At 47.1% G+C, this 27,205-nt stretch overlaps 2 protein-coding genes across 2 annotated transcripts in view; one reads left to right on the top strand and one right to left on the bottom strand.

Moving 5' to 3' along the window:
* On the top strand, positions 1-18,380 carry LOC136582265 (CKLF-like MARVEL transmembrane domain-containing protein 3). Its single transcript, XM_066583161.1, has 5 exons — positions 1-171; positions 7,871-8,026; positions 11,703-11,798; positions 12,486-12,609; positions 16,146-18,380. Exons 1-5 carry the CDS (start codon positions 55-57, stop codon positions 16,172-16,174), a joined length of 522 nt encoding a protein of 173 aa, XP_066439258.1. The 5' UTR covers positions 1-54; the 3' UTR covers positions 16,175-18,380.
* Positions 18,381-18,639: 259 nt separating this feature from the next.
* The window catches only part of CMTM4 (CKLF like MARVEL transmembrane domain containing 4), a 30,187-nt gene continuing 21,621 nt past the window's right edge, over positions 18,640-27,205 (bottom strand). The window contains exon 4 of the mRNA XM_066583146.1: positions 18,640-26,460. Coding sequence (XP_066439243.1) covers positions 26,287-26,460 — 174 coding nt within the window. The 3' untranslated portion in view covers positions 18,640-26,286. The remainder of the gene's footprint in view (positions 26,461-27,205) is intronic.

Here is a 27,205-nt window from a genome sequence, read left to right as displayed (position 1 = left end):
CCGCTCCCCCTTTCTCCCTTCCCAAAAACAGTGAAGTTCTGCCAGGCGGAGAGGATGGATGACCCGGAGAGCGCGGAGCAGCCGCCGGCACCCAGATCTGCCCTGCATGCCCTCATCCCGGGCAAAGACTTCCTGGCATCGCGGAAAGGGCAGCTGCTTCTGGCGGAGTGGGTAAGTGCAGCATCAGATGCCCATGTACTAGCACATCTGTGCACAATGCCACTGGGTACTGGTAGCTTTGCCACCTTCATAAGTGATGCCCGGTGCTGTTTGGGTGCAGCATCCAACTCCGCTGCCCATATACTAACACATCTGTGTACAATGCCACTGGGTACTGGTAGCTTTGCCACCCTGCTAAGTGGTGCCCTGTGCTAAGTGGGTGCAGCATCCTCCTCCAATGCCCATGTACTGCCTGGTTAACACATCTGTGCACAATGCCATTGGGTACTGGTAGCTTTGCCACCCTGCTAAGTGGTACCCAATGCTGAGTGGGTGCTGCATCCTCCTCCGATGCCCATATACTGCCTCTGTAACACATCTGTGCACAATGCCACTGGGTACTGGCAGCTTTGCCACCCTCATAAGTGGTGCCCGGTGTTGATTGGGTGCAGCATCTAACTCCGATGCCCATGTATTAACACATCTCTGCACAATGCCACTGGGTACTGGCAGCTTTGCCACCCTGCTAAGTGGTGCCCGGTGCTGATTGGGTGCAGCATCCTCCTCCGATGCCCATGTACTGCCTGGGTAACACATCTGTGCACAATGCCACTGGGTACTGGCAGCTTTGCCACCCTACTAAGTGATGCCCGGTGCTGAGTGGGTGCAGCCTGCACTTTATTATACTACATTGTTAAAGGAACTTCAGCAAAAGTTATCTGCAAAGCCCAGAAGTGGCGGGGCTCATTCACACCGGCGGGTATTTGTTGCGCATCAAGCCTTATTTACGTGGTGCCATCTGTGGAAAGCAGACTGATATTTTTCCATGCTTTTTTCCACACACACGGTGGCATCCGAGTGCCATCCGTTGTTCAGGCTGGGTGCGCATTTGCATTAAAGAAAATGCATGTTACGTCCTATAAAGCCGCCGTTTTTCCGCACGCACAGCTCATCTTTTTTACATCTGCAAACAAAACTGAAACAAACTTTTTTTTTTTCTGCATCTTTAAGGAAAAAAAATCGGGCGCGAGCCGCACACAGATGGCATCCTGCTGCCCATTTTTGGCTTTTTTTCTCTGCATTGACTTGAATTGGTGATGCCCCTTTTACTCGGGCCGAGAATTTCACAAGCGGGCAGCCTGTTTACACTGCATGATCCTCGTTAAGAATCGCGCAGTTCTCGTTCGCTAGTGTTTCCTAGTCCTATGTGAACACTGAACAATCAGTGAGAAGCGCCCGAGCCGGTTTTATGCCGGCTGAAACGCGCAATTGTCTTTCAGTTGTCGGCCACGTTTAAACCGAACTATTATCCTTCAGTTTCGCTCATCTGAACGATTTTCTGAAGGATATCGTTCCGTCTAGACTCATCCATAAAACTGATCAGAAAAGCGCGCACTTCATGTCTGCACGAAAAAACCCGTTAGTTTGTGCTGCAGCATAGAATAATACGGGTCGGTGTGCGCTCCATCTATGGACTATATACGGATCATAAACCGCTAGTGTGCCGGAGGCCTTACATGCAGAAACAAGGACAGAATGGGGCCCAATTGATGTTAAAAAAAATCTCCCATTGAAGGGAATGATGTGCAAAAATGGTACGCGCTTGTATGCCGCGCGAATGCAATCCGTTTTTTTAAACGCACCCATTGACTTGAATGGGTATTCTCATCCAAGAATTGGACTCAAATAGCACATGCCGCATTTTATTTTCCTCCTAGGGTACGAGCACACAGACATTTAAAAAGTTGCGCCCCAAATTCTCGGGCGCTGCTCCTTGATTGGACGGCACACGGACATCCCGTCTATATGCTGTCCAGTATGTCGGACACCGCACACTGATTTAGTTTTTATTTTTTCTTGCACCCATTGACTTCAAATGACATCAACTGGGCCGCCTTTCTTTTTTCACGCGTGTTCAAAATGGATGACACTCGTGCATGAAAAAGGCAAAAACTCATGAAATCATCCAAAAACAAATCGGTCTGCTTTTTTACAGATCGCAGTCGCACGACCCGCTACTGATGTACAAGGTCTCATCTCTGACTTCTTCTTAGCCATCTGGTCTATTCATGTTGTACGAAAATGTAATGCGGCGACCATAGAAATCACAGCCTGCGCCGCCGTCCAAACTTGCGGTGGAGTCGGAAGGAACGTACAAATGTCCCAACTCCGACCTCAGAATATAATTGGCCTGCGGACACAGTCAGTGGATCACATGAATGATTTATGAGGGCAGCGAAGAAGAAGTCAGCTCTCCGGCTTACAAGTCCCATCCTGGCTTCTGGTCGTCGCTGCTAATTCGCTACGTGTAAATATCTGCGTTGGCCATAAGATCCTTCACGGTCCTGCAGGGGGGGGGGGGGAGGGTTGGTCACACACGGGTCAGGTTCCCCCCAGACTGAGGAACCCAATGTTTTCACTTAAAGTGAAGCGGGTTTTGGGGTGAGTTTTTTTAGGGTGATACCACATGGTGCAACCCAACAATGCCCACTCACGTTGGCATTGGCCACACAAATGTGCTGGTAAATCATGCAGCCACTTACCACCGCATGTAGTTTGGCTGCGTGCCGCTCGTCACGCCATGCAGTCTCATTCAAGATAAGGATATCCCCAATCCACGGGGATTCGACTGCTGGGGCCCACTGATGGCCAAAACGGGTCGGCAAATGAATGGTGGAGCAATGGGAAAACCAGAGATCCACGTCCGCGATGGAATATCGCCAGGAAGGGGTGTACTAAAAGGTCTCCGCGATGAGCCTATATTAATGATAGGCTCACCACGGAGAATCGCGGCATGCAGCGATTTTAGGCTGGCTGTCCACGGGCGAGGTGTCACAGCGAGATCCATGGCGATAAATCGCACGCAGAGTTTGCATGATACGCTTCTATAGGATAACTATGGAAAGCGCAGCCTGCCGCACACGAGCGGAGAATCATAATGACTTTCCGCTCATGTGATTAAAATCGCGGCATGCCCCGATTCTCAGCGGGGAGCCTATCATCAATATAGGCTCATCGCGGAGACCTTTTGATGCTCCTCCCTTCTCCCCCGCGGCGGAATATCGCTAGCAGTATTTTGTCGCGGCCATGGACAGGCGGCCTTAATCATGTGAGCAGAAAATCGCTACGATTCTCCGCTCGTGTGCGGTAGGCTGTGCTTTCCATAGTTACCCTAAGAAAAGCGTGCAATGCAAGCTCCACGTGCGATTTATCGCCGCGGATCTCGCTGTGACATCTCGCTCGTCGACAGTTATAACCGCGCACCTAAACCCTACACCCCCCTTCACTTTTAGTCCAGGGCTCTATAGGGATATACTGCAGCCAATAACTACACTAACCTTTGGCCAGAAGTACGCAGTCCGGTTGGCTGCACATCGCCAGACCGCGCCAATCCACGCCAGCCAGTGACCATACGATTCTGGCAGTCCCGTGACCTGGCCACATGTAGCCCGCTGAGACAAGTTTTTCCAGTCTTATGGCTCCTTTACACGGAGCGCAAATACACCCGTGTGAAGGAGCCCATAGGCTTTATTCAGACTGGCAACTCACATTAGACCACATGGGCACCCGTTACGTCGCATGCGCTATTCTCAATCGTGGTGCGGACTAGAATAGAACATGCAGCGTGTGTATATGTGTGTATATATATATATCCTCATAGGTTCTAATGGATCTTTGTGCTATCTGCGGAGGATGCGGGCAGCACGCGGATGGAGAGTACAGAGTGCGCCCTCCTAGATAATCCTTTGGGCTGAATCACACGGGGAGATTAGTGCGTCTTTTAGAGGTAGAGGTGGACGTAGCAGGCAGGAGACGTCTTTCCTTTTGGGCTCCTGCCCACGGGCGTATGTGTGAAACGCTGCGCATCTCCCTGTAGTATTTTACCAATTTGCGAACATGTGCCAGCAGAGGCTGCGTATGGCTGCAGCCCCCATATCACACGCTCACGGATATGCGCAGAATGATTTTTTTTTTAATGCCCCGCTCAGTTTCCGTGCGTATGAAAACGCTGCCTACATGTAACGTAATTCATACGCTGCCTACACCAATGCATGGGGCTCGCGGTACGCAGAGAAATGGAGCATGCTGCCATTTATTTCTGGCGGTCATGCGCAGTAAAGTTGTTCTTTCTTTGTATTTCCCGCTCCTTCACTTAGCAATGACGCGAGTATCCGCAGACCATATGTGATATTAATTGACATCAATGGAAGCTGACTGCGCGGATTCTGCGGTAAAATAGAGCATGCTGCCATTTTTCTTCCACTCATGCAATTCGTATCCGCAAGTGTGAAGGAAAATGTGACTCTCAACGCCCGCGTTTTACCGCAGAAAGCCCGAGCAGATGCCGATCGCGTAAGGGTGAGGTCACATGGGGCATATTCACCGATCCACAACCCGCCTGTATATCACTGCTACTGCGAATTCCACGCAGAACTTTTTCGCACCATGAGCCACGTGGCTCGTTCTGGGGATTCTCCACCCTGCGTTTCGCTCGGAGAGAAGTGGATGCTCCTCCTGAGCAACAGTTGTGAGTTTGGGGAATCCCACTCCGTACGGGGCAGATGTATCAAAACTCGAGAAACGGAAAAGTGGTGCGCTAGGAACTTGTTGGGTTTCAGATGTCATTTTTTAGAGGCTCGGTCTTATCTCTGATCTGTGGAACTTCATCAAACTTCATTATTATCCCTCCGCCACTTTTTAATACAATCAGCATGTGTCCCGAGGAGGGGAGCGTGCGGGGAGTTCACTCCTTCCAGATGGAAACTGCATCTTCTCTTTCAGTCTTGGTTGAGAGCATTAGGAGCCCAGGGATTACTTTGTGAATGTCCACACCCAGCGCAGTGTCATGTTACCGGGTTATGAGGTCAGGAGTCGGTGGTGTGCAATGACATCTGCAAAAAGTCAACTTTTTGTTATTTTTCGTTTTACCAGTTGTATATTTTCTGGGAAAGCTGGGCGACAAACGTGCAGAAGGTTTCTATTTCCTGGGGTTTTAGGGATCAGACGAGTCCTGTAGATGATGTTATGGATGTATAGACTGGAGTTGGTGCTACAAAGAACATGGGAGGGCCGGTCTGATCATCTCCTTCCACTGGAGCGCTGCCAGTTGTGATATAATGCAGTTCAACTGTGTGTGTCTCATGCTGCGCAGATGATTTCATATCCCAGCCGCGGAGAACGGTCTTATTGTGCTGCTGATATGAGCGGCAATCTTCTAGAATCAGAGGTCACACGACGTGCGCCGCAAACCACTTTATTTCCACTTCTTTTAATGTCTCGGAGGGGTTTCCAAGTTCTAAAAACAATTTTGGCAGAGAGAGGGAATGGAGTAAAGTAAAAGGACTAGTACTTTATGGAATCGCTCCATCGCCGACACTCCGCTTCTCCCCGCCCGGCTTTGTCTTCATGGCCTCAGCGGTGATGCGCTCGTATATCTAGTACAGCCAATCCCATGCCACCCCAAAACGAGGGACATCCCATATGCTGAGCTGCGAATATCATCTCATAGTCCATATGAGTTGGATACAGGATGTCGCTTGGACCTGAAGAACCCGTGACGCTATGTGGAACACGGAACGGGCGCTACTTTAGCCGATCCATTTCCAAGTGATTGACCTGCTGACCAGAGACGTAACTTGGAGCTGCTGAGCCCCCGTGCAAAATCTGGAAGAGACCCCAACTATTATGCTTCAAGGAGTTGTGCCAAGTTATGAAGTTATCCCCTATCCACAGAATAGGGGATAACTTGATGATCAATGGGGTCCAACTGCTAGGACCTGCACCAATATTGGTGAGGGGGGTACCGGACAGTCCCTGAGTGAATGGAGCAGAGGTCACGTTGGTATGCTACCACTCCATTCACTTCAACAACAGCGGCGGAGATTACTACGATCAAGGGCTTCAGCAGCCTCCGGAGCCCCATTCTTGATATCAGTGGGGTCCCAGTAATCAGACCCCCGCTGATCTTAAAGAGATAGCCAATCCTGTGGATAGGGGATCACTTTATAATTTGGTACAACGTCTTTGAAGGAGTATTTTGTAGCTTCTACTATTGATGAACTATGCTCAGGACAGGTCATCAAGAGTTGATCAGTGGGGATCTGCTGCTCAAGATCCCATCAATTAGCTGATTGGCCGGCACTCTGTTAGTGAATCGGGCCGGACATCCTCATCAGTGCTCAGAGCTGTATAATTGGAGTGAAACTGATTTCAATGGGCGTGAAACAGTCTATTACGTGTCTGGCCATGACCACTGATGACAACGTTCGACTCGCTGCACTGACAATCAGCTGATCGGTGGGGATCTTGAGCTGCAAACCCACGCCATTTAACTATGGATGACTTCAGTTCATAGAACGTACTTCCATTGCTCAACTGTCAATAATAACGCTCCTTGTACCATTGTAGATGGGATGATGAATCTTCTTTGAGAAAACTTGCAAGCTATTTGCAGGATGAATGGAGGGAAATACTAGCTGAAGTGTATCAGACGTTAGTAGAAAGGATGCCACGGAGAGTATCCAATGTGATTAGAGTCAAAGGAGCCGCACTAAGTAGTAGCAAACTCCTATGAACTACAGTGCCGAGAGCTGCGTGTGTAGACAGCCACTTCTCTGCGGACCTCCCTCTCCTGATGCATAGCAGGCCCAGAGTTGGCAGCATGCAGTGCACCATTAGTACTTGCCTGCCCCCACCCGTGAGCTGTGTGCCATTCTTCTGACATGGAAACTAAGTGTGAGCAGCCACACAGACAAACATTTCTGTGTCTAGATCGTTGGGGGTCGCAGGTTGTATACCCTTGCTATAGGAGTTGTACAATGTAAACCTCACTTTATAGTTTTGCAAAAGTAGTAAAAATTTGAATTAAAGATTAGGTCATCAATATTAGATTGATGGGGAATCCATTCCAATCAGCTATTGCCCGGGCCGGTGCACTTATGCACGAAGCCGATTTCTGCAGGAAGCACACAGCTCTGTTCCCACTGCAGTGGTGAGGCTCGGTATTACAGGCAAAGTTCCCATTAAAATGAATGGCCTGTTATACCAAACCTTACCACTGAAGTGGGAACGTAGCTGTCTGCTTCTTGCAGAAATCGGCTCTATACATGAGTGCACTCGGCCAACAGCTGATCAGCAGGGAACCCAAGAGGATCTACTATTGATGGCCTATCCTATCATAAAGCATCATAGCCCTCAATTTTGGGATTATGACATACATATATAAATGTGGTTAATAAATTCCAAGTGAAGGACAAGAATGTATTGTGGACTGTACTGCCTTAAAGGGGTTCTCCAGGGATAAAATTATCCACGTTGGGTAGGTCACTAGTTGACCTCGCCTGAGAGCCTCAACGCTCGCCATAATCGCTGCGCGCATCTTCTTCTCTTCTCTGCCCGTCACGGTGAATCCTGTCAATGACCTATAAGGCCACCCACACCCTGTCTCCTCATGACATCTCTGCCCACACTTCCTCACAAGACCTCCTTCTCTGCTCCTTGCCCATCTCCAAGGTTTCTCCCGTGCGTCTCCTGCACTACAAGACTGTATAAGCAGCATCTCCTCTCACTTCCTATGTCTTCCCCTTGTGCTCAGTGCCCGCTCACCCACTGTGCCAGTCTGACTCACCCTTGTTCTTGCTGATTTTGTCATATATTCATGTTTAACCCCTTCTGCATTGCACATGCTTATCTCTCATCTCTTCATCTACAGGTGGTGTCCTTCATCACGTTCATCTGTTATGTGGCATCAACGGCTGTGAGTCTCATGACCGTTCCCCTCATAGAATTCCTCTGGGCGCTATTTACATTCTTCGCTTATTCCACAAAACTAAATGAACAGCTGAAGGGAATTTTATGGCCCCTGCTGGTAAGTGTCCGCACATCCGGGACTTTCCATAATGCAGCGTTGCTTCCCCGTCCAAGTATGGATTAGTGCACTGTGAATATGATGTTGCATTTCCTTTCACACTATGGCGGCTGTAAGTTATATGAAATTGCGAAACAGTCGCACTATATCAGGTTTAATGATATGTTGTATATCACATGCATCCTTCCCTCTCCTAGTAGGACATAACAGAAATAACGTATACTATCCTTCCACAAGTAATTGGGCACCTGAATCACAGTAGTATTTAATGTTATTACTTTGTGGGGCTACTTTGACCGTAGTAACATCAAATACTCTCCATGGCATACTTTCTACTAATGACTAAAACACTTCAGCTCTTATTTCCCTCCATTCATCCTGAAAATGTCTGGCATGATCTCAGGCTGTCAGTTGTAGTGGCAAGCACCTTGAGCACTTGGTGTACCTTGTCATCCTAGACAATAATATGTGGTAATACTCTGGCAATGGTCAGTAATACTTCCAACAAGATACCTTGTCACAGATCCAACAAACATGTTTTGCGTTGGTTTGAGGATATGGATGTTCCACGTTTGGACCAGTTGCACAGAGTCCCAACCTGAATCCTACTGAACATGGCTAGGATGAACTGGAACGCCGGGTTAGGAAATACAAATAGTGCCCATCTTCTTTGAAAAAACGTGGCAGATGTTTGCAGGATGAATCGAGGGAAATAACCAGCTGAAGTGTTTATGAGACATTAGTAGAACGTATACTACAGAAGAAAGTATCCATGAGAGCCCCACAAAGCATTAACATATGGGGCTTCTTTAATGGGGAAACTGTAAGCATGTTTGAGCCCGATAAAGTATGTTCTGGGGCTCAAAGGTGAGAAAACGGGGAATCCGAGGAGCTGCTCTTTATACTCGCCGTGTACCCCGTTGCAGCCCTGCACCCCTGAGCAGTCAGCTTGACTCTTTCAGATGGCTTTGTACTCATGCATCCCTCATTGATCTCTAAAAGTGTGACCGTTGTCGTCTGTTTCCTGCCACATCTTTGGTGAGTCAATAGCCAGCAAACATAACAAAAATGTTGGTAGTAATCATTTTGGAGTGAAAGTTAGTGATGAATCATCAACATTACTGTAAATGTTATAAAAAGAGATCAAGCAGCAAAAAGAAGTTATCGTTTGCTGCAACACTCAGAATTTGCATGCAGTTCCATCTCAGGCAGATATGTGAATGATGAGAGTTGTGGTGATTAGATGGACGGTCTTGTCACCAGAGGCCCTAAAATAGGTTCCCCCCTTGGGCTATAAAAGGCTCTCGGAGCTCCTTGTGTGTAGTGACCTCTTCTTCCGCTTGTGTGGAGCTTGTTGACCACTAGACGCCTCTACGACGCAGAGAAGAGATTTCGCCCCGTTACCAGAGTCTGAGAGGGGCGCAATATTGGGATGTGAGAAGCTGGATGGTCCCCCCTCCTGACCAGACTGTTAGGAGGTGTTGGGACCGGTGGATGTGTGAGGGCACACAAGGTGACCGGGCTCAGGAAGCCCCCTACAGACCACCAGTAGAGAGGAGCGTCTGACCAGACTGTTAGGAGGTGTTGGGACCAGTGGATGAGGGCACACAAGGTGACCGGGCTCAGGACCCCCGACAGACCACCAGTAGAGAGTATCGCCTGATGGTCCGACAAGCACCAGCAGCTTCAACTGTTCTCTTGTCCGCCATCCAAAGGCAGGTGGCGCCATCATTACACCCGTGTCCATCAGAACCATTTCCAGGCGTTTGGCTGAAGGACATTCGGTCTGACAGCACCTATTATGTGTCCGGCCTCTGATACCCACTATCGCCTCTGTTTGCAGTGGTGTCGTGAGCGACAAAACCAGACTGCTTCGGAGTGGAACCGGGTTGTCAGTTTGGACACTGATGACGGCCGTGTTCATGTCTAGAGACCTCAGGGTGAGTGCATCAATCCTGCCTTTGCCGTGGAGCGGCACACTGCCCCCTGCTGGTGTGATGGTCTGTGGTCCATCGAATATGACAGTTGGTCCCCCCTAGTAGTGGTACAAGGGACAATGACAGCTCAGTGATATGTTCAGGACATCCTGCAGCCACATGGGTTCCTCTCATGGCAGCTTCCACCAGTATAATGCTCGGCCGCACATTCAAGGGGGTCACAGGAGCCCCCACAACATTGTCACACTTCCATGGCTGCCCGGTCGCCAGACAGGGTTCCCACCTTTGTCATGAAAAAATACCGGCCACGGTAAAAAAAAATAGGGCGGCGTTGGCTTATTACAGCATATTCTTTGATCTCCGGGCACCCGGTGGCCTCTAGTGATCGCAGCCTCGCTGGCTTCTGCATCACTTGACACAGTGGCCCCAGTAGAAATAGCGACCACCCCCCCCCCTCCCCCACAGTAATATTAACCCTCCCTCAGTAATAATATTAACCCCACAATAATAGTATCCCCCCCTCAGCAATAGTAGTAACCCCCTCAGTAGCAGTAGTTCCTCCCAACCCATATACGCACCCCCTACTTCCCACCCAAAACTCTGGAAAAAAATGTACACAAAAATAAATAACCTTTAACTACACTACACGTAAAAAAACAAACCCCAATGCTCACCTACCGCCGGTGTTCTAGTGCGCTTGCGGGTTCCCATCGCTCCTGCAGGCTGCCGCTATGTCCTCCGTGCCAGCAGAGCATTTCTTTCTGGAAGCGGGGCTTGAATTCCCCGCCTCCAGCAAATATAATGCTTTGATTGGCTAGCCAGCACCGGCGTCAGCCAATGAAAGCCGGCGCTGGGTTAAACAATCACAGCCATTCAATGACGTCATTGAATGGCTGTGATTGGTTAACCTAGCGCCGGCTTCTAATATCACACCTTGTATCCAAGGTAGAGGTGGTCCAACCAGGTACTAAAGTCTCCATGCCTCCCGTATCACATCTTGTATCCAAGCTAGAGGTGGTATAACAGGGTACTAGAGCCTTCATGCCCACCCGTATCACATCTTGTATCCAAGCTAGAGGCGGTACAACAGAGTACTAGAGCCTCCATGCCCTCTATATCACATCTTGTATCCAAGCTAGAGGTGGTACAACAGGGTACTAGAGCCTCCATGCCCACCGTATCATATCTTGTATCCGAGCTACAGTCGGTACAACAGGGTACGAGATCCTCCATGCCCGCCCATATCACATCTTGTATCCAAACTAGCGGCGGTACAACAGGGTACTAGAGCCTCCATGCCCACCCGTATCACATCATGTATCCAAACTAGCGGCGGTACAACAGGGTACTTGAGCCTCCATGCCCACCGTATCACATCTTGTATCCGAGCTAGAGGTGGTACAACAGGGTACTAGAGCCTCCCTACAACTTTTCAGTTCTCCACAATAAGTGACCCTTTTGCCCCGATCTTGTAATCCCTTCTTATTAACCTTACAGTCTCACAGAGGAAGTTTCTCTCCATCCTACAACTTCTGTGGGGGGGGATGGGTCTGGCGATGAGTGTTACCGTTACCTTCTGACAGTGATTTACAGCCCCCTTGTATGTTTGGATTACAGTGCATTATCCATGCTCTCTGCTGTAGCGTTAACTCTTTGTGTTCTCTCACAGGACTTCATCCGTTAACTCTTTGTGTTCTCTCACAGGACTTCATCCGTTAACTCTTTGTGTTCTCTCACAGGACTTCATCCGCTGTGTCTCTGCTGCCGTCATTTACTTTGTGATCTCGCTTGTGGCTGTGTCAAAATATTCCTGTGGGGCATCGAAGGTTGCTGCGGTGAGTTCTCAGGTCACACTTGCTGCCGTCTTGTAGTCTCTAGATTGCCCACCTAAAGGGGTTCCCTGCGTTTCATTAAATACAGTTTAGGGTTGCAGCTTGGGAAAAAGTTGGGAGTTATCAAAATTGGTGCAAGGTCAAGTGGCAACTAAAATCTGCTTGTTATGGACCATTTACACGCAACGATTATCAATCAAAATTCACTCAAAAGCCATTATTTGAGCGATAATTATAATCGTTGTCTGTAAATGCTCCCGTCTTTCACACTTCGGCTGAACAATGAGTTTTAGGTGAGCATAAAATCCATTATTCAGCAGGAGAGCTGATAGCAGGGACTGAATGCTGTTTTCTCCACCGGAGCGCTGATTACATTGTATTCAGCTTGCAGCACCCTGGCAGCACAAAGGAACTGTATGCAGAGAGCAGAACACCTGCTATACTCTGCATACAGCGCCTGGAGGCTAATGTACATGCATATTGATGGCCTAGCCTAAGGATAACCCATCATTATCATAGTACCAAAAGACCCCTTTCAAATGCATCCATGTGTTCAGGGGGCACTGTATGGCGGTTTACACCAATTATAAGGAGTCTTGAAAAAGCTCAACCATAATCTAAAGAACAAATAAGAATGTGTTCTCCCAGTTTCTGGTCCTCATGTTCTTTTCCCCTTTCCTCTTCTCCCAGGTACTTGGATTTATCGCTACAATTGTTTATGCATTTGACTTCTACATTATCTTTAATGACCTGATCAAATTCTTAAAGAAGGAAGATGATGGACAGGAGGAGCCTCAGCGACGGAAGTCAGAGGGTAAGTACATTATGGTCTGGGTTCAACCCACTGACCTGTATTCTCCCTATAATATTATGCTATATCACTTTTTCGTAAACTGTGGCGCCCCCTGGTGTTTGGGAGGTAGTTTTTCTCATTAGTAATCATAAGCTACAGTCTTTTCACTGGCTGCAGCTATCTCAGGTTTCACTCATGTTCTGCTTATGTAAATGTTATACTGGGTTCAAGAGATGAATGAAACATCGGGGTTGTGGGGTCGGAGTCAGTTTTGGGTGGAGTTGATAGAAATATACCAACTTTGGCTTCAGTATAAAAATATTAATGGGGTTTTCTACGCAAAATCCTGAGGGTAGATCAGCAAATGTTGATTGGCTGGGGTCCACCGCTCAGGTGATCGGGCTCTTCTGTCAGCGCTGGGATACAGAAGGGTCAGAGCGGAAGCTGCTGCTCCGTACTCTATATAGCGGCTGGCGCATGTAACGCATTGATTTTATGAGACCCAAGCCTTCAGATACAAGCGCTGGCCAATACACAGGTTGGTTGCGCTCTAACCCTTGTGTATTTTGGCGCTGACAGCGGGCACCCAATCAGCTGATCGGCCTGGGTCCTGAGCAGCGAACCACAGCCGATTAACTATTGATGATCTATCCTGGAAATAGGTCATCAATAGTATTTTGCATGGAAAACCCCTTTAAATACTAAAGGGGTTGACCAGGCCTTTGGGTATTTTTTCTTTTGATGACCTATCCTCACAATAGGTCATCAATAGATGATCGGTGGAGGTCTGCTGCTCAGGATCCTTGCCAATCAACTGAATCTTGGTGATGCTGTCAGTATAGACAATGCAGGAAGTAGACGGCGCTGTCTGTACTGCAATGGCCCAGGTTGGTACTGCAGGCACAGCTCCCATTGAATTCAATAAGAGCTGTACCCGAAGTACCGACTGTCTGCTTCCAGCATTGATCACATTGACAGTGGCGCCAAGAATCAGTGGGGATCCCAAGCAGCGGCCCCCCACCAAAAACGCCTAAACTCCCCAACAACCACTTTAATAAAATGTTAACATTTTACTACAGTAAATGTACTACTATTTACTATACATGAGCTATTTATGAAGAAGTCAAGAGTGGGTGGGGGGAATAGAGGAGTCTGCGGTTTGACTTGCCAGCTCCACAGACCTCCTTAGCATAAATCCCTAGAGAGGCCCGGGCATCACCATGCTCTGGCTGGTGAGACGAGACCTCAGTAGATTCCCTTGATCTAGACTTGAAGTAACCACTTGTACTTGTGGCACCATGGTTGGCTAGACATGAATGAAGAAAGCTGAAGCCACTTGTGTTCGCTCCTTTACTGGCCTGTACATTGCCTGACTCCTGGAAGGAGCTGGGCACAGACTTCCAACTAATGTCCTCCTGGCACACTGGGGGCAGCCACCACCTTTAGAACGTGAGCTCTTGCATTCTGACAGTGGAGGCTACTGTAGGGGATATCCGGAGGACATCAGCCGGAACTGTCTGGCATCTTCTTACATTCTGATTGAAGCTCGTACAGCTCCAATGTCAGAAGACGTCCGACAGGGTATGCTTACCGTTTATTGCCAGCCACTCCACTGTCGGAGCCTCTCTGGAGCACACACACTGGCTTTAGCCAGCAGATGGCACCGTTGTAGAACAGCAAAAAGAGAAAGCCTTTTAAAAAAAACCTGAATCCAAAATTGGATTGAAAGGGGTTAATACTTTCTGCTGTTCTTCTCTACTGATGAACCTCTGATCTTTAGGTTTGGAATCGCATTTTCAGCCGTTCAAGATGGCCACCAGAATTTTCTAGGTACCTAATCTGCATTGCTCTCTGATAGGCTGTCAATGTGCGGCCAAACACTGCCAATGCACTGTAGGGATTAGGTAGTTTAAAGATTGCGTCGGCCATCTTTGGTGGCTGAAAGCTGGACCCAGAATCGGCAGATCAGAGGGGCATCAGCACAGAAGACCAGCAGTAGGTGATGTAATGTAACTCCCCCCTTGTGGTCTCGGGACAAAATTTTGTACTAAAACTTGAGTTACTTTAAACTTAGCAAATTTATGTAAGCAATTACCACCACTACGAATCTCCACACTCCAGGATATTGGCCCCTACTGTACATGAAGTGTAATGATGGCACTTCTATGTGGCTCATTAAATAGACTCCCAGCAAAGACTCTTCTGATCTGGGGATGTATGCAGAGTTGTGGTAGATTCATCTATGGGGTCCTAGAGGATCGTCGGTTATATGCAGCAAGCACAGATATTCCTTGCAGAATGTAAGACTGTGACCTTCATACAGATCTTCTTCAGAGATGTTTATTCTGTGGCCTCTCGCATATATTTAATTAGACACAGGATGCAGAAAGTCAGACGGGTCCAATCAGGAAATGAGAACAGGGTGCCGAAATACAACCAGATTATGCAAAGCAAAACAGGAAGTATTCACTTATAGCCAAGTTCCCGGCAGTGGTCATCTCTCTCCGTGCAGCCAGCTGTGGAGTCATAGACGCATTAAAGAGACGAGATATGTAGGTCTGCAAGGAGGAATCGATATGCGAATAAGTAGCAATAGAACTAGTATAGTAGCAGTGGACCCACCTGGTGTGGGGAACCCGTCTGAATGACCGGTCAACACAGCGAAGGTCCAAGATGCCTTCAAGGATGATCTCAACCGCCAGGTTTCAGAAGAGCAGGGAGAGCGTCAACGGAGGTGCCCAGGGCCACAGAACCAAAGATTAAACTTACTCCCCAGAGGAGGCCTGGAGGCCACCAAGTCTCCCCAATATCCAGGTTCGCAGATCAAAAGTCACGACAGGATGAAGAGGTTGGCTTCCATTGGTTTATTCCACAATATAGTTTAAAGCATAAATGCAGAAACAAAAAAAGAACATCTAGCCAGGCAACGCGTTTCGAAGGCTACTACTTGCCTTCTTTCTCAAGCAGCTATCAGATCAATCTCAGAGTAGTTTATAAATGAAGTGAGAATAAAGTGCCTAATAGGCCTTACCAATTGGGAATTAGATAAGTGGCCTCCACGTCATTCTCTACAACTAAGTGACGCAGAGTGTTAAGGCAGCAGAAATGCATTTCTAAGTTCTCGTTCACGACCGGAAGGTTGCAAGTTCAATCCCCGCATAGTTCAGGTAGAGGCTTAAGGTTGACCCAACCTTCTGAGGTATTACCCAGCTTGGTGGGGGATAATAAATTACCTGGAAGGACTGAGGAATAAGTTGGCATAGCAAAATAACGAGATTTATTATTTATTTTATTCCACCTGGTATTGTCACCAATGCAGAGTCTGAGAAGGGGTCTGGCTTAATTATTAAATATGAGCAGAACAGCCAGCCCGCTGCTCAGAGAGGTCCATACCGCTGTCAGAACTAGGCTTGAAGTAGAGGTTCTGATATCGCGGACACATGCCAGGATTCCACCTCCCTGGCCAACCCCTTTAACACACATTTAAAAAAACCCGCTGCTTGAACTATATTACAATTGACCCTAAAATGATGACTGCTGTTGTGCTCACTTCCCAGATGAGGATACGGACTTCGACTCAGATTGATCGTCCCCGGAGGTTTCCTCCTGATGAGAAGCGGAGATGTTTTCCTTCCTGCCCCTGTGGATATTTGTGGTGAACACTGGACCCCAGACATGTGATTATTGTCCCATTTCAGGGGGACGAGGGAAGGACTTTTTTTTTTCGTCTTTTTAATAGAGAAATTGTATACAATGTAATGAGGACTAATGAAGAGCCGTCAACCAGCAAGAGGATTGTGCCTCTCACATAATAGTTTTTACATAGCACATGGACACTTGGCACCTGCCGAAAATAAGACTCCAGTCTCGTTTATGCAAATGATTCAAACCAGCAATGTATTTATGTGCGCTCACATTTCTCCATTTATGTTTTAAAGTGTTAAGAACTTTTTTAAAAAACTCCTCTTTTTCTATAATTACTTAAGACCAAGGAACAGGAAGAAGTCTGCAGATTATTACACCAGTGGTCAGACGGAAATGTGTGCGGATACAATCCTAAAGCCAGATCCATTTTCAGTTGAACCTCGCTTCTTTCCATGGGAGCATGTGGTTGTGTTCAGGTGACCGTACGGGTGCTGCCGCCTGCTCGTGACGCCATTCACGCTCCACGTGAAGATGAAGCCACATCAATAGGCATAGAGCAGCCAGGCCGGAGGTTGGTGGTCAGCTGCGCTGGCGTATAAGGGGAGTAACAATCGTGGTTTTTGTTTTTTAACTTGTGGCTGTCAGTTACATTTTAGGGTCAGAAAAAGTAAAGTTTCTCCTTGGGGAGAGCACCTAGAAGGTGGGAGGAGACTTATATAGTCATGCATGCTCCTCTGCGAAACGTATGCAAAGATGGAACAATACCTCTACAGCGCCACCTAGGAGAAGGCAGTACTCCTGCAAGTCATTGTCTGATCTTTTAACAAGCCTTCTAATAAGGACTGGGAATATAAACCAAAGCATGCATGGCCTTATAAGTCTCCTCACACCTACTAGGTGCTCTCCCTAGGTAAAACCATAGCCCTCCTGACCTACATCATAGGACTCCTACTGCACACTCGTGAGGAGCAAAACCCCGAAACAGTCCGCCCGTACATGATTACCTTTCCCCTCTGGAAAAGACTCTGGATTTGGCTTATAGTCCCAGTCCTTGTTATAGGACCAGTGTAAAAGGTCTGACATTGATTTGCAGGAATGCTGCCTTCTCATAGGTGGCGCCGTAGAGGCATTGTTCCATCTTCCCTGTTACATTGTATTTGTTGGGATTTCCAAACTCTCTTTGATACAATGTATAAATTACTGCAGCGAGACATGAATGTCCCCTTATACTTCAAGGCCAGTCTTCAGCCGTCTGACCCTTTCGTCTGTGGTATACGTTTGGAAGATTTCCTAACAAATACACCGCCGTACCTGTCCTACTGTAGAGAAAGCTACACTATAGTGTGCAGTGTGTGTGTATATATATATATTTTTTTGCAGTGATCCACTTTGCCTTCTCTCTCCCCCCTTATACAGTAGTTTGTTTGGTTGTTTTTTGGGGTTTTTTTAGAGCGGGGCATCACTGCCCTGTGCCTCAGTCATGTGATCAGGGCCCTATGGATACATTTAAAGGGAATATATCTTTTTAATTAGTTTAAACAGATAATGAAAATTTTTCTAATCTGTTTTTACATGGACTATATATATATTTTTTGTTTTACTGCCTGTACATGCCTATGGGCACCGAACATCTCACCTGAGCTGCAGCCATTCACACAATGGACACGATCTCATCCATTGCAGTTTATGGGAGAATTCTGTGAACTGTGCAGGGTGGGGGAGGAGGTGAGCTGAGCCTATCACTTATTGAGAATAGAGCACACTAGTAATCTGTCAAGTGTTTGCTGCAGCAGCAGCAGCTCTGACAGCATATAGCAGGGAAGATAAATGTAATACTGACATCCCTCAGATTCAGAGTGTCTGCTCCTGTGCGCCCATATGTTTAGGTTATGGGGTGCGCCGGTGCTGACAGATTTTTATATTTTTTTACCTGTAAGAAATTATCCTGTAAAGTATATCTGAGTAATCTGTGAATAAATCCCCATTATAATAAGCATCCTGTGAAACCACACAATGGTGAATGTGCTGCAGCGACGGGCTGTTAGCAATAATCCTGGTTAGAGCGGTAGTTTTCATTAGTTTCATTGTTTTTAAAGTTATTTTTGAATTTAAGTCATGCTTTGCAAGTAAAAACCTTCACAATTTAATTGTCTCTATGTATTAATATGTACCTGTAAATCTGATCATAGAGGTGATTGGCTGTGAGAGAAGCTGGCAAGTGTTCCGTTTTCCTACAGCTCCTCCACAGGCCAAGTGAAGCATTACACAACTCTCATTGAAATCAATACTGTTTGTGTAATACTACCCCTAGTGTGCGGCGCTCCTCAGGCATAAGACAATATTTTAAACAGGGGGGTAACTCCTCCAGAACTAGACAGCTGAGGGGAATAAAAGCACACACCCAACGGTACTTGATCTTTTATTACACGTTACAAAAAGAACTCCGGTCTCCATATTGTACCAGCACACAACAGGGAACACGCATCCAGTCTCAAGAAGTCTTTACAATATTACACAAGTATCGGCTGATTGACAAGTGCAGATTGATATGAAAGGCACACGAGGTGAGACGATTCCAAAAATTGGAGAACAGAAAAAAAAAAAAGGCGTAACAAAAAGCATAATGATTACATCCAAGAGACACGTACCGTCATACAAAAACGTAGGTTACAAAATATATATAAGCACCAAGTAAAATGCTGTTATGTATCGGCTTCACAGAAAGGGGGCGGAATGGTTATAATACAAGTGGCTGATAGGGGGCGCAGCTCATTTCTCCAAGTCATGGATGGAAAGTTAGTACGCCGCTTGTCTTACGCCTTTCATATGAATGTTTTATGGAAGCAATCCGTGGCCACAGAAAATGAGGAATGATGGATTTTACATCAACACTGACATCACAAGTAGAATTGTTACAGTTATGTACAAGGGACCAGAGCGACTCCAAATACCTTTTCTGAAACCAAATCTTGAGCCACGCTGTCATTTCCAGCCATTATATAAAGGTGGCCAATAAAAAAAATCCCCCGTACTACACTCTTATGAAAGTTGTGCAAGCTGTCCATAGCCACCAATCACAGCGCAGCTTTCATTTTACCACAGCAGTATAAGAAATGAAAGCCGTGCTGTGATTGGTTGCTGTGGGCAAAAAAGACAAGACATCCTTTTACACAGCTTTCATAAGAGCGAGGGGCGGGGGTAAACTTTTGTTGTCCACCCTGTAGATTCTGTAGGCAGTGGTCACCCACACGGCTTTTCATAGACTCTGAATGACATAAAACTCAATTATAATCATGGATATTTTTATATGGGGTATTTGGGGGACAGGCACTGTAATGCCAGCCATTAATGGTCATCACCTAAGACAAGTCAGAACTGGATCTTAAAAGGGCCACTCCAGCTTAAACACATTTTTCCGTGCAGTCCCCTGTCTGATGCTTATCAGGCACCATCTTGATGGTGAAAATTTTGCTTTCACTTTCAATCACTGCATTCATAATGCATCAGTACAGCATTAGCTGACACTATACCATTTCTGCCTGCTGGGGAGGACAAATTCATTCATTACCTTCTATATTCACCTAAATAAGCTACACACCAAGTATACAGTCAGAAGGATGAGCTGTGATCTCCTCTATTATAACTGTGTGATCATCATCAGTAACTAGAACAGGAGTATCTGTGGTAGGACAGCATCACACAGACTGAGACATTGACTAGAAAATGAACATATAATTCAAAGTAGATCTGAACTGAGATCACATGACCATCCGAGGAGAAAAAGTTTCAGATAGTAAGGAATAACTAACCGAGGTAACACCAGTTTACTTATGTATACCATGGGGATAGCTACACTATTAATGAAGAAAACAATTGCACCGGAGTGGCCCTTTAATTCATGTTTTTTTTAAGCTTTATGAAAACTAATTGCGCCTCTCAGACGCGCCCCGTAGGCACCAATTCGTAAGTTGAAACTTTGCTCAGTTATGTTGCTTGTATCCCACAAACAGAAAAACTAACTTCTCCACCCACAAAATAGAGTATAAGTATCTGATTGGTGGACATCTGACCACTTGCATCCCCCAAACCTTCCTCCCTACTAGAATGGGGTTCACAAGTGTCCCTGAAGGGAACGGTGGTGGTCACTACTGCTCCATCCACTTCTATGGGGCTGCCATTGCTAGCCAAGTGCTTCTACTCTGCAAGATCTGGCAATCCCCATAGAGGAATAGAGCAGCGGTGTCCATACTCAGCCGCCACTTTATCTGGGAGGATATGGGACATGACTAGAGATGAGCGAGTATACTCGCTAAGGCACATTACTCGAGCGAGTAGTGCCTTAGCCGAGTATCCTCCCGCTTGTCTGTAAAGATTCGGCAGCCGGCGAGGGTGACAGGTGAGTTGCCGGGGGGGGGGGGGTAAGAGAGCTCTCCTCTCTGTTCCTCCCCGCTCTCCCCCGGCTCCCGAATCTTTAGAGAAGAGCGGGGAGCTACTCGTCTAAGGCACTACTCGCTCGAATAATTAGCCTTAGCGAGTATACTCGCTCATCTCTAGACATGACCATTGGGTCTCAGTCGTCAGACCTCCACTGATCAGATACTTCTCCCTCTCCATAGGACGGAGTAGGACTCCTTTACAAAATGTGTGGCAGAGAGAAAAAAAGTCTTTAAGAAATTAAACAGAAGCTGTAAATATTTGGTCCTATCGCATTCACTGAAGCCATAAACCAGCAGTTCGAGAAATGGGTTTTTCCTCGAGTCCAAGTCATAATGGACATTGGAGATCTTCAAGCACCGGTCTACTGCTCAAAGACCCAGGACCCTAGAGAAGCCCACTGGGCACAGGAGCAACGCAGCCACTTTGGTTTGGGCATCTGCATTGGAATGTGAACCCAAGGACCACTAAATGTCACTTTGAGGCAGGTGATAGAAGTCATAATCATCTTTATTTATATAGCGCCAACATATTCCGCAGCGCAAGTCTAGATCTCAAGCCGACTGGTTTTCTTCTTGCATGGAAGACTAGAACAGCAAAGAATGGAGGAAGCAGTGTGCCAAGTGGGGAATGTATCACTGAGAGGTAAGGAAAGGATCCAACACTGCAGGAATGTACAACGGGAGAGAATACAGACCGGCCCCAACCCGCTGAGGAAGCCCCAGAGAGTCATGGATAAGTCAGCACCATAGAAGCCTATGCCCAGTGGAACGTAAAGGAGGCTTTCACAAGGGACGGAATATTCCAGAGCAGCACTGCAAAATATGAACTCCGGAGGAATATTCACCAAAATCCGCAATTTCGCATCAGAATCCGCAGTTAACCGTGTAGAGGTCGCTGCAGAATTCAGGGACAGCATATTACACAATGCTCCTGCGGAATACTTCATCCCGTGTGAAAGTTCTCAAACTATCTTCAGTTTCGGGCAAAATTCTGTCCCTGCAGTGAAGGGGGTAAGTTACTTACTGGCATTCTACGCTGATGTCCCTCCGATCCGCCCGTTTTGGCTCCCGCAGGCCCATGCAATTTTCTAGCTACCTAATGCACACTGCTCTGTTTGGACAGTACTGATCATGTGATCAGTGCTGGCCAATCAAAGAGTAGGTATAGGACAGTGGCAGTCTACGGCTGGTCCACAAAAGGGGTGATATGCAGCGGAAAGTCCACAGCGGGCATTCTGCTGCGGAACGCCTACCGCCAAACCGGCACCATTTGGTGGGGATTTTATCACGTATTTGTGTGTGAAGTTCACCCCCTCATTGAGAAGCGGTGACCGCCGCCGTGGAAACAGCGGGAAAAATTGACATGCTGCAGAATCGGATTCCCCACCGCAAGTCAATTTCCGTACGGGTTTTGTGCAGATTTTTTCTGCTGCTTGTGGACGACATGGTCAGGCCCTCATCCGCTTTGCTGCTACTGTAAGTCGGAGGGTCCACACAAAAAATCCTGTGGCAAATCCATCCCGCTGCTGGGGTGCCAGCAGAGGGTCCGCAGCAGCAGATAAGGGGTACAGGTTGCAGCTACTTTGCTATACCGCTAGATTTCAGTATTTTCAGAATTTCCATTTTGTGGCCGGAAAACCCCTTTAAAGTAGTCTGAAGGTTGTCGGCCATCGTGGAGGCTGAAAATGGGTCCTGGAAACAGCAGACCAGAGGGACATCAGGAAGTAATATGACTGCCGCCTCTCGGCCCGGGACAGAATTATATTGCAACGCCGGAGGATCGCGTTATTGCCCTTATTATCAAAGCTGCAATTTTCATTACTTCTCAAAAAAAAAAATACCAAGTTCCTGCTGCACAATACGAACCAGACGGCCACGGAGATGCGGTAGGAAGTCGGGGCGGAACTGCGTTTCTAATCTGTAGTGCTAGGAAAGGGGGCAGTCACACGTATTAGGAAGGGCTTCATCCTACAACAGTCATTGCCTTGAGTATTCTAGCGATGGGACGTTTTCACCCCCCCACCCCACTGCGTCAATCACTTCAGTGCCAGTTCCGGATGAAGTACTTGAACTCGGCAATCGTTGGCACTGTCCCTGCACGACCTACACTCCACTCAGGGACTGACCAGACCCTCTTCTCAGGGGCACTCGGACCCCCACCATTCATAAAGCTTAAGGAGGAGAACTTTAGAACTTTGTACAACCCACGGCCGCCAACAGGGCGCCGAGCAAGAAACCGCTAACTTGTCAGAGTCACTTGGTTTGTAGCAGAACAAGAAACAAGCGAGGGCCGCGCCATGTAGACAGGAGCCGCTCAATGCTTGACGGACTCCTATTTACTGTGAATGGAGGCGGACGGAATGAAAGCCACCTACCTGCTCCGCCTCCATTCACTTGAACTACTACCGCTCCCGTATGAAGCACAGAAGTGATATTCGGGTGGTAGTCTGTGGGACAGTTGGTGGGCACTAATACACCCAACAGTCATCCCATGTAAAGTGACCTCAAGCCAATTACAAGGTACCCTACTGGAACCTCAGCTGTAATCTGTGGGGAAACCTGCCAGTAAATGGGGGGCAGGTCTCACACCAACGATTCCAGTTGCGGAATCTGCAATCAGCGTCCACCGCACAATGTGGCATTGAAAGGCATGGACTTTGGCTTTTTCCTTCACTCATGGACACGAATTGTGTGTTCCGCGAGCGGTAGAAAAAACGCAACATCTTCTATTTTGCTACGGAAGTCAATGGAGGCCATCTGACTAATTAACATTGAGTATGGGCTGTGGGTACCAGCATCGTCGCTTAGCGATGGCGCGGGAAATACAAGCATTAAAAATAAGAAGAAAAAAAAACTGTACTGTGCATCACAGACGGCGAGCCGCTGCGGCCACCCGCAATACAGGAAAATCAGGTACGCAGGGTGACCATCCGGGTTCATAGCCAGATTCTGCTGCGGGTCTCCAGCATGCAGAATCTGACCCGTACGTATGAGCCCGGCCTTAGTGTTAGATTTCCAGGCAGTGCCCCCACAGGAGAAATAAAGTATTACACAGTGCCTATTCAAACCAATGAGTTGCCCAATGACAGACAGTCCTCCAGCGTGAGAGCTGGCCAAGAGTGGGGTCACGAACAGGACCTCCCTCTAATAACTCAGAACTCACTAACAAGGCGTATAAGGAGTTTCCTAAACTGGACAATGCCTTGAACGCAGCTCCCACGTACGGGGAAGAGGGCACCCTTCTACGAGATCCATATATCCTAACTGCACATGGAAAGGGGTTTGGCTTAGTGAGGCCATCCCTATACACGAGCCTGGTAGTGGTGTGTACTACAATACAGAGGTGTCAAAAATTTACACAATGAAGTCTTACTTTTCAACTACAAAAAACAAACAAAAAAGTTAATAAATTACATCTACACAAAGCCAAATTGTCTAATAAAAGCAGATACTTCATTCTTAAACCTGCAGCGAGGCAGAAAAACTATGTTCAACCTTCATTTCTCAGGACAGGACCTTTAAATTTGGGGGAATTGGGGGGGGGGGGGGGGGGGTCATAAATCCTTCAAAAACTTAGAGCAGATTTTACCGATTCCCTTTAACGAGATAAATAGTGTTAAAATAATATTGCTTAAACAAAGTAGCTGTAATTCTCAGTCCATAGTGTTAGATATTGCATCCGCAGAGTGGTATCATATTGCTATGATCACTGGGTTGTGAGAATTACTTTACCGATACGAGTACAATAAATGGCGATTATGTAGAAAAAAGGAGAAATACATGATGTACTTAAAGAACCTCCAGAAAATTATTAGATTTCCCCCCGTAGTGCGATTTAAAATTCTTATTCCTGTGCCGAACAGAATTAAAGGGGGTATCCGGGGGAGAAAAGTTTTGCAAGCCAGGTCACAGTAGCCCCACAGTTGGTGGCCGGGAGCAGAAGTCATACCCTCCTCACCCGGTCCCCCGATGCTCCCGTTCCCCCACTGGTCTTCACTTACAGATCCTTTAGTCGATGACAATTACTGGCTCACTACAGCAGGAAAAGACTAGCAGATGACCGGGCAATGGCAGAATGGGAGCGATGGGGGACATAGAGAGGAGGATATGAATTTTTTTTTCTTCTCTTCATAATCCCATCACTGTGGCCTGGTTTGCAAAACTTTCTTTCCCCCGTTAAAGCCATAGGTGGGCTTTGAGGAGCTCACCTGTATGTACGTCCCCATAACCCCTTTTTACCACAATAGCGTGGCAGTTTTAAAATTAGTGACCCGCCAAAAAACAAAAAGGGCACCGGCTTCTCATTGGCTGCTATAAAGCCCAACCAGAATCCAGTTTTGCATAACACACGGAAAAACTGCCTATATAATAGTCTCCAGGAAGTGTTGTCATGGGCGCGTTTGTAGGAAAAGCTCTCATACTGAAGAGATTGAGTCTTTAGGACGGGTATTCCGGTTTCTAAATGATTTTTCACCTATCCACTAGATGGGGGTTCCAGCGGTCGGACCCCACCCACGATTCCCATTTGTCCCCCCTTCATGCATTGGAAAACCCCAGCTCCTACGGACCATGGTCATGTTCAACAGAGCGCTGATTGCACAGTTGCACTCCATTCGTTTCATTGGGGCTCCTACCTGATCCAACCAAGGTCTTGTCCAATGGAGTGCTGACCGGCATACGCAGTGGAGCTCCATTCTTTTCATTGGGGCTGATGGAAATAGCCAAGCTCTATGCTCAGCCATTCTTTTTAACAGGACTGACACAAATAAAAGGTCCACTGCGCATGCGCGGTCAGCACTCCATTGAACTCGACCTTGGTTGGATCAGGTAGGAGCCCCAATGAAATGTATGAAGCTCCACCGCGCATGCGCGCTCCATTGAACTCGATCACACTCAGGTTGTGTCAGGCAGGAGCTGCTGTCCTCCAGGGAAGATGGGACCCTCCATTCTTAGAATCCATGGGAGTCCCAGCAGTCAGACCCCCAACCAATCCACCCTTTAACCCAGTGGGTGGGTGAAAAAAAAAAACATTTAGTCACCGGAATACCCCTTTAAGTGCTATTAATGCGGCAGCAGAATAAGATTTTCTCACATCTCGGTCTCCTTCAATCAACTTCGAGTTTTCAAATCGGATTGTTTAAATTAATTTAAATTAAAAAAATGAAAGTTTCAATTTTTTTTTTTCTTTTTGACCTCCTTCCCGAGGCTTAAGACTTCTGCCACATTGTTCATTACTCTAAATTAGTCCAATTGTTGATCAGCAGAAAACCTAATTAAATAACAGGATTAACAGCGATCTAATTAAAAGATGAAGACAGGAAAATCTAATCATCTGTCAGAGGGAAGGAAGCAAGGTCACCATCTTCGAAGAGCTGCCTGCTCCCAGGTTCTGGTCCCTTTAAGGCCATTCCATAACAGGATCAGCAACATGTGTTCCTCGAAGCAGCTCCTCTGATAGTCAGCGACCAACCGGCCCTTCTAAACATTAAGATGGGAATGTGATCTGGAATCTTCTGAAAATTGTTCCCCAAAGCACGGAAAGTAGTCCTACTGCCGGGGACTTAAGAGGAGGAGCCAATCACGAGGATGGAAACCCTCCCAACCCGACCCCAGCAGGTTATGCATCCAAACGCTGGATCTCAGGACGACAGTCTACATCCCGCGACTCACTACGTGCCCTCATGTAGTCGCTGGACTGGCGCATGTTCTGGGATCCGCTGCCGAATTTCCATTTCCGAAATGCCAAGTAGGTGTTCACGGAATAGGAGATGGTGGCCAAGAAGCCAAAAACCTGCAAAGAAACAGAAAGGGATAGTCAGTTCCATAATAAAGGAGTTGGCTGTACTAGACCCCAAAAAGAGGGGGAGGGATGGAGGGAGATTAGAATACTTCACAGAAGAGGATCATCTCATATTGGTTGTTCATTTAAGGTTACACCATCCAACCAAAAGTAAGTGGACTCGCGAGGAAGAGCCAGAAGTAGTATTTATTTCCATATGTTAATACTTAGTGGGGCTTCTTTGGCCCTAATGACATTGGATACTCTACGTGGCATAGCTTCTACAAACGTCTGATACACTTCAGTTAGTAGTTCCCTCCATTCATCCTGCAAATGTCTGGCCAGTTAAATGGATAAATGAGGTACTACAGCATTCCCACTGAAATCAATGGGCTGTCCAAGTCAAGCTATGATGTACCAGCATCTCCAGAGCAAGACAAACTCTTCTGAGGAATTCTTCCCTCCGGTTTACAGAGGATTCCCCTCCCAATTAACTTAAAATTTCCTTTAAAAAAAAAAAAAGGTGTATTTTAGTTTTATAAATCCCACTTTCATGTTACTATAAGCATTCTAAGACTCCTGAACGACACATCTGCCCAGCAGTAAACAGCAAGACATCACTAAACTAATATAGTACCAACTACTCCATAGCTAGTAAAGAAAGCAGGATGATGCGGCCAAAATGGCAATTACCCAAATTTCCAAGAATTAACCCTTTGCAATCCAATTTTGGATTCAGGGTTTCCTAGGGGGCTCT

Source organism: Eleutherodactylus coqui, chromosome 11 (genome assembly GCF_035609145.1).
Source record: "Eleutherodactylus coqui strain aEleCoq1 chromosome 11, aEleCoq1.hap1, whole genome shotgun sequence".
Classification (NCBI taxonomy): Eukaryota; Metazoa; Chordata; class Amphibia; order Anura; family Eleutherodactylidae; genus Eleutherodactylus; species Eleutherodactylus coqui.
The sequence above is the reverse complement of the archived record's forward strand: the minus strand, read 5'-3'. Positions and strand labels throughout refer to the sequence as shown.

Bases quoted from the DNA above. Each gene is read 5' to 3' on its own strand.
- LOC136582265 (XM_066583161.1), top strand. From the start codon at position 55: ATGGATGACCCGGAGAGCGCGGAGCAGCCGCCGGCACCCAGATCTGCC. The intron at 172-7,870 runs GTAAGTGCAGCA...CTTCATCTACAG, and splicing joins AGCTGCTTCTGGCGGAGTGG to GTGGTGTCCTTCATCACGTT. The intron at 8,027-11,702 runs GTAAGTGTCCGC...GTTCTCTCACAG, and splicing joins GAATTTTATGGCCCCTGCTG to GACTTCATCCGCTGTGTCTC.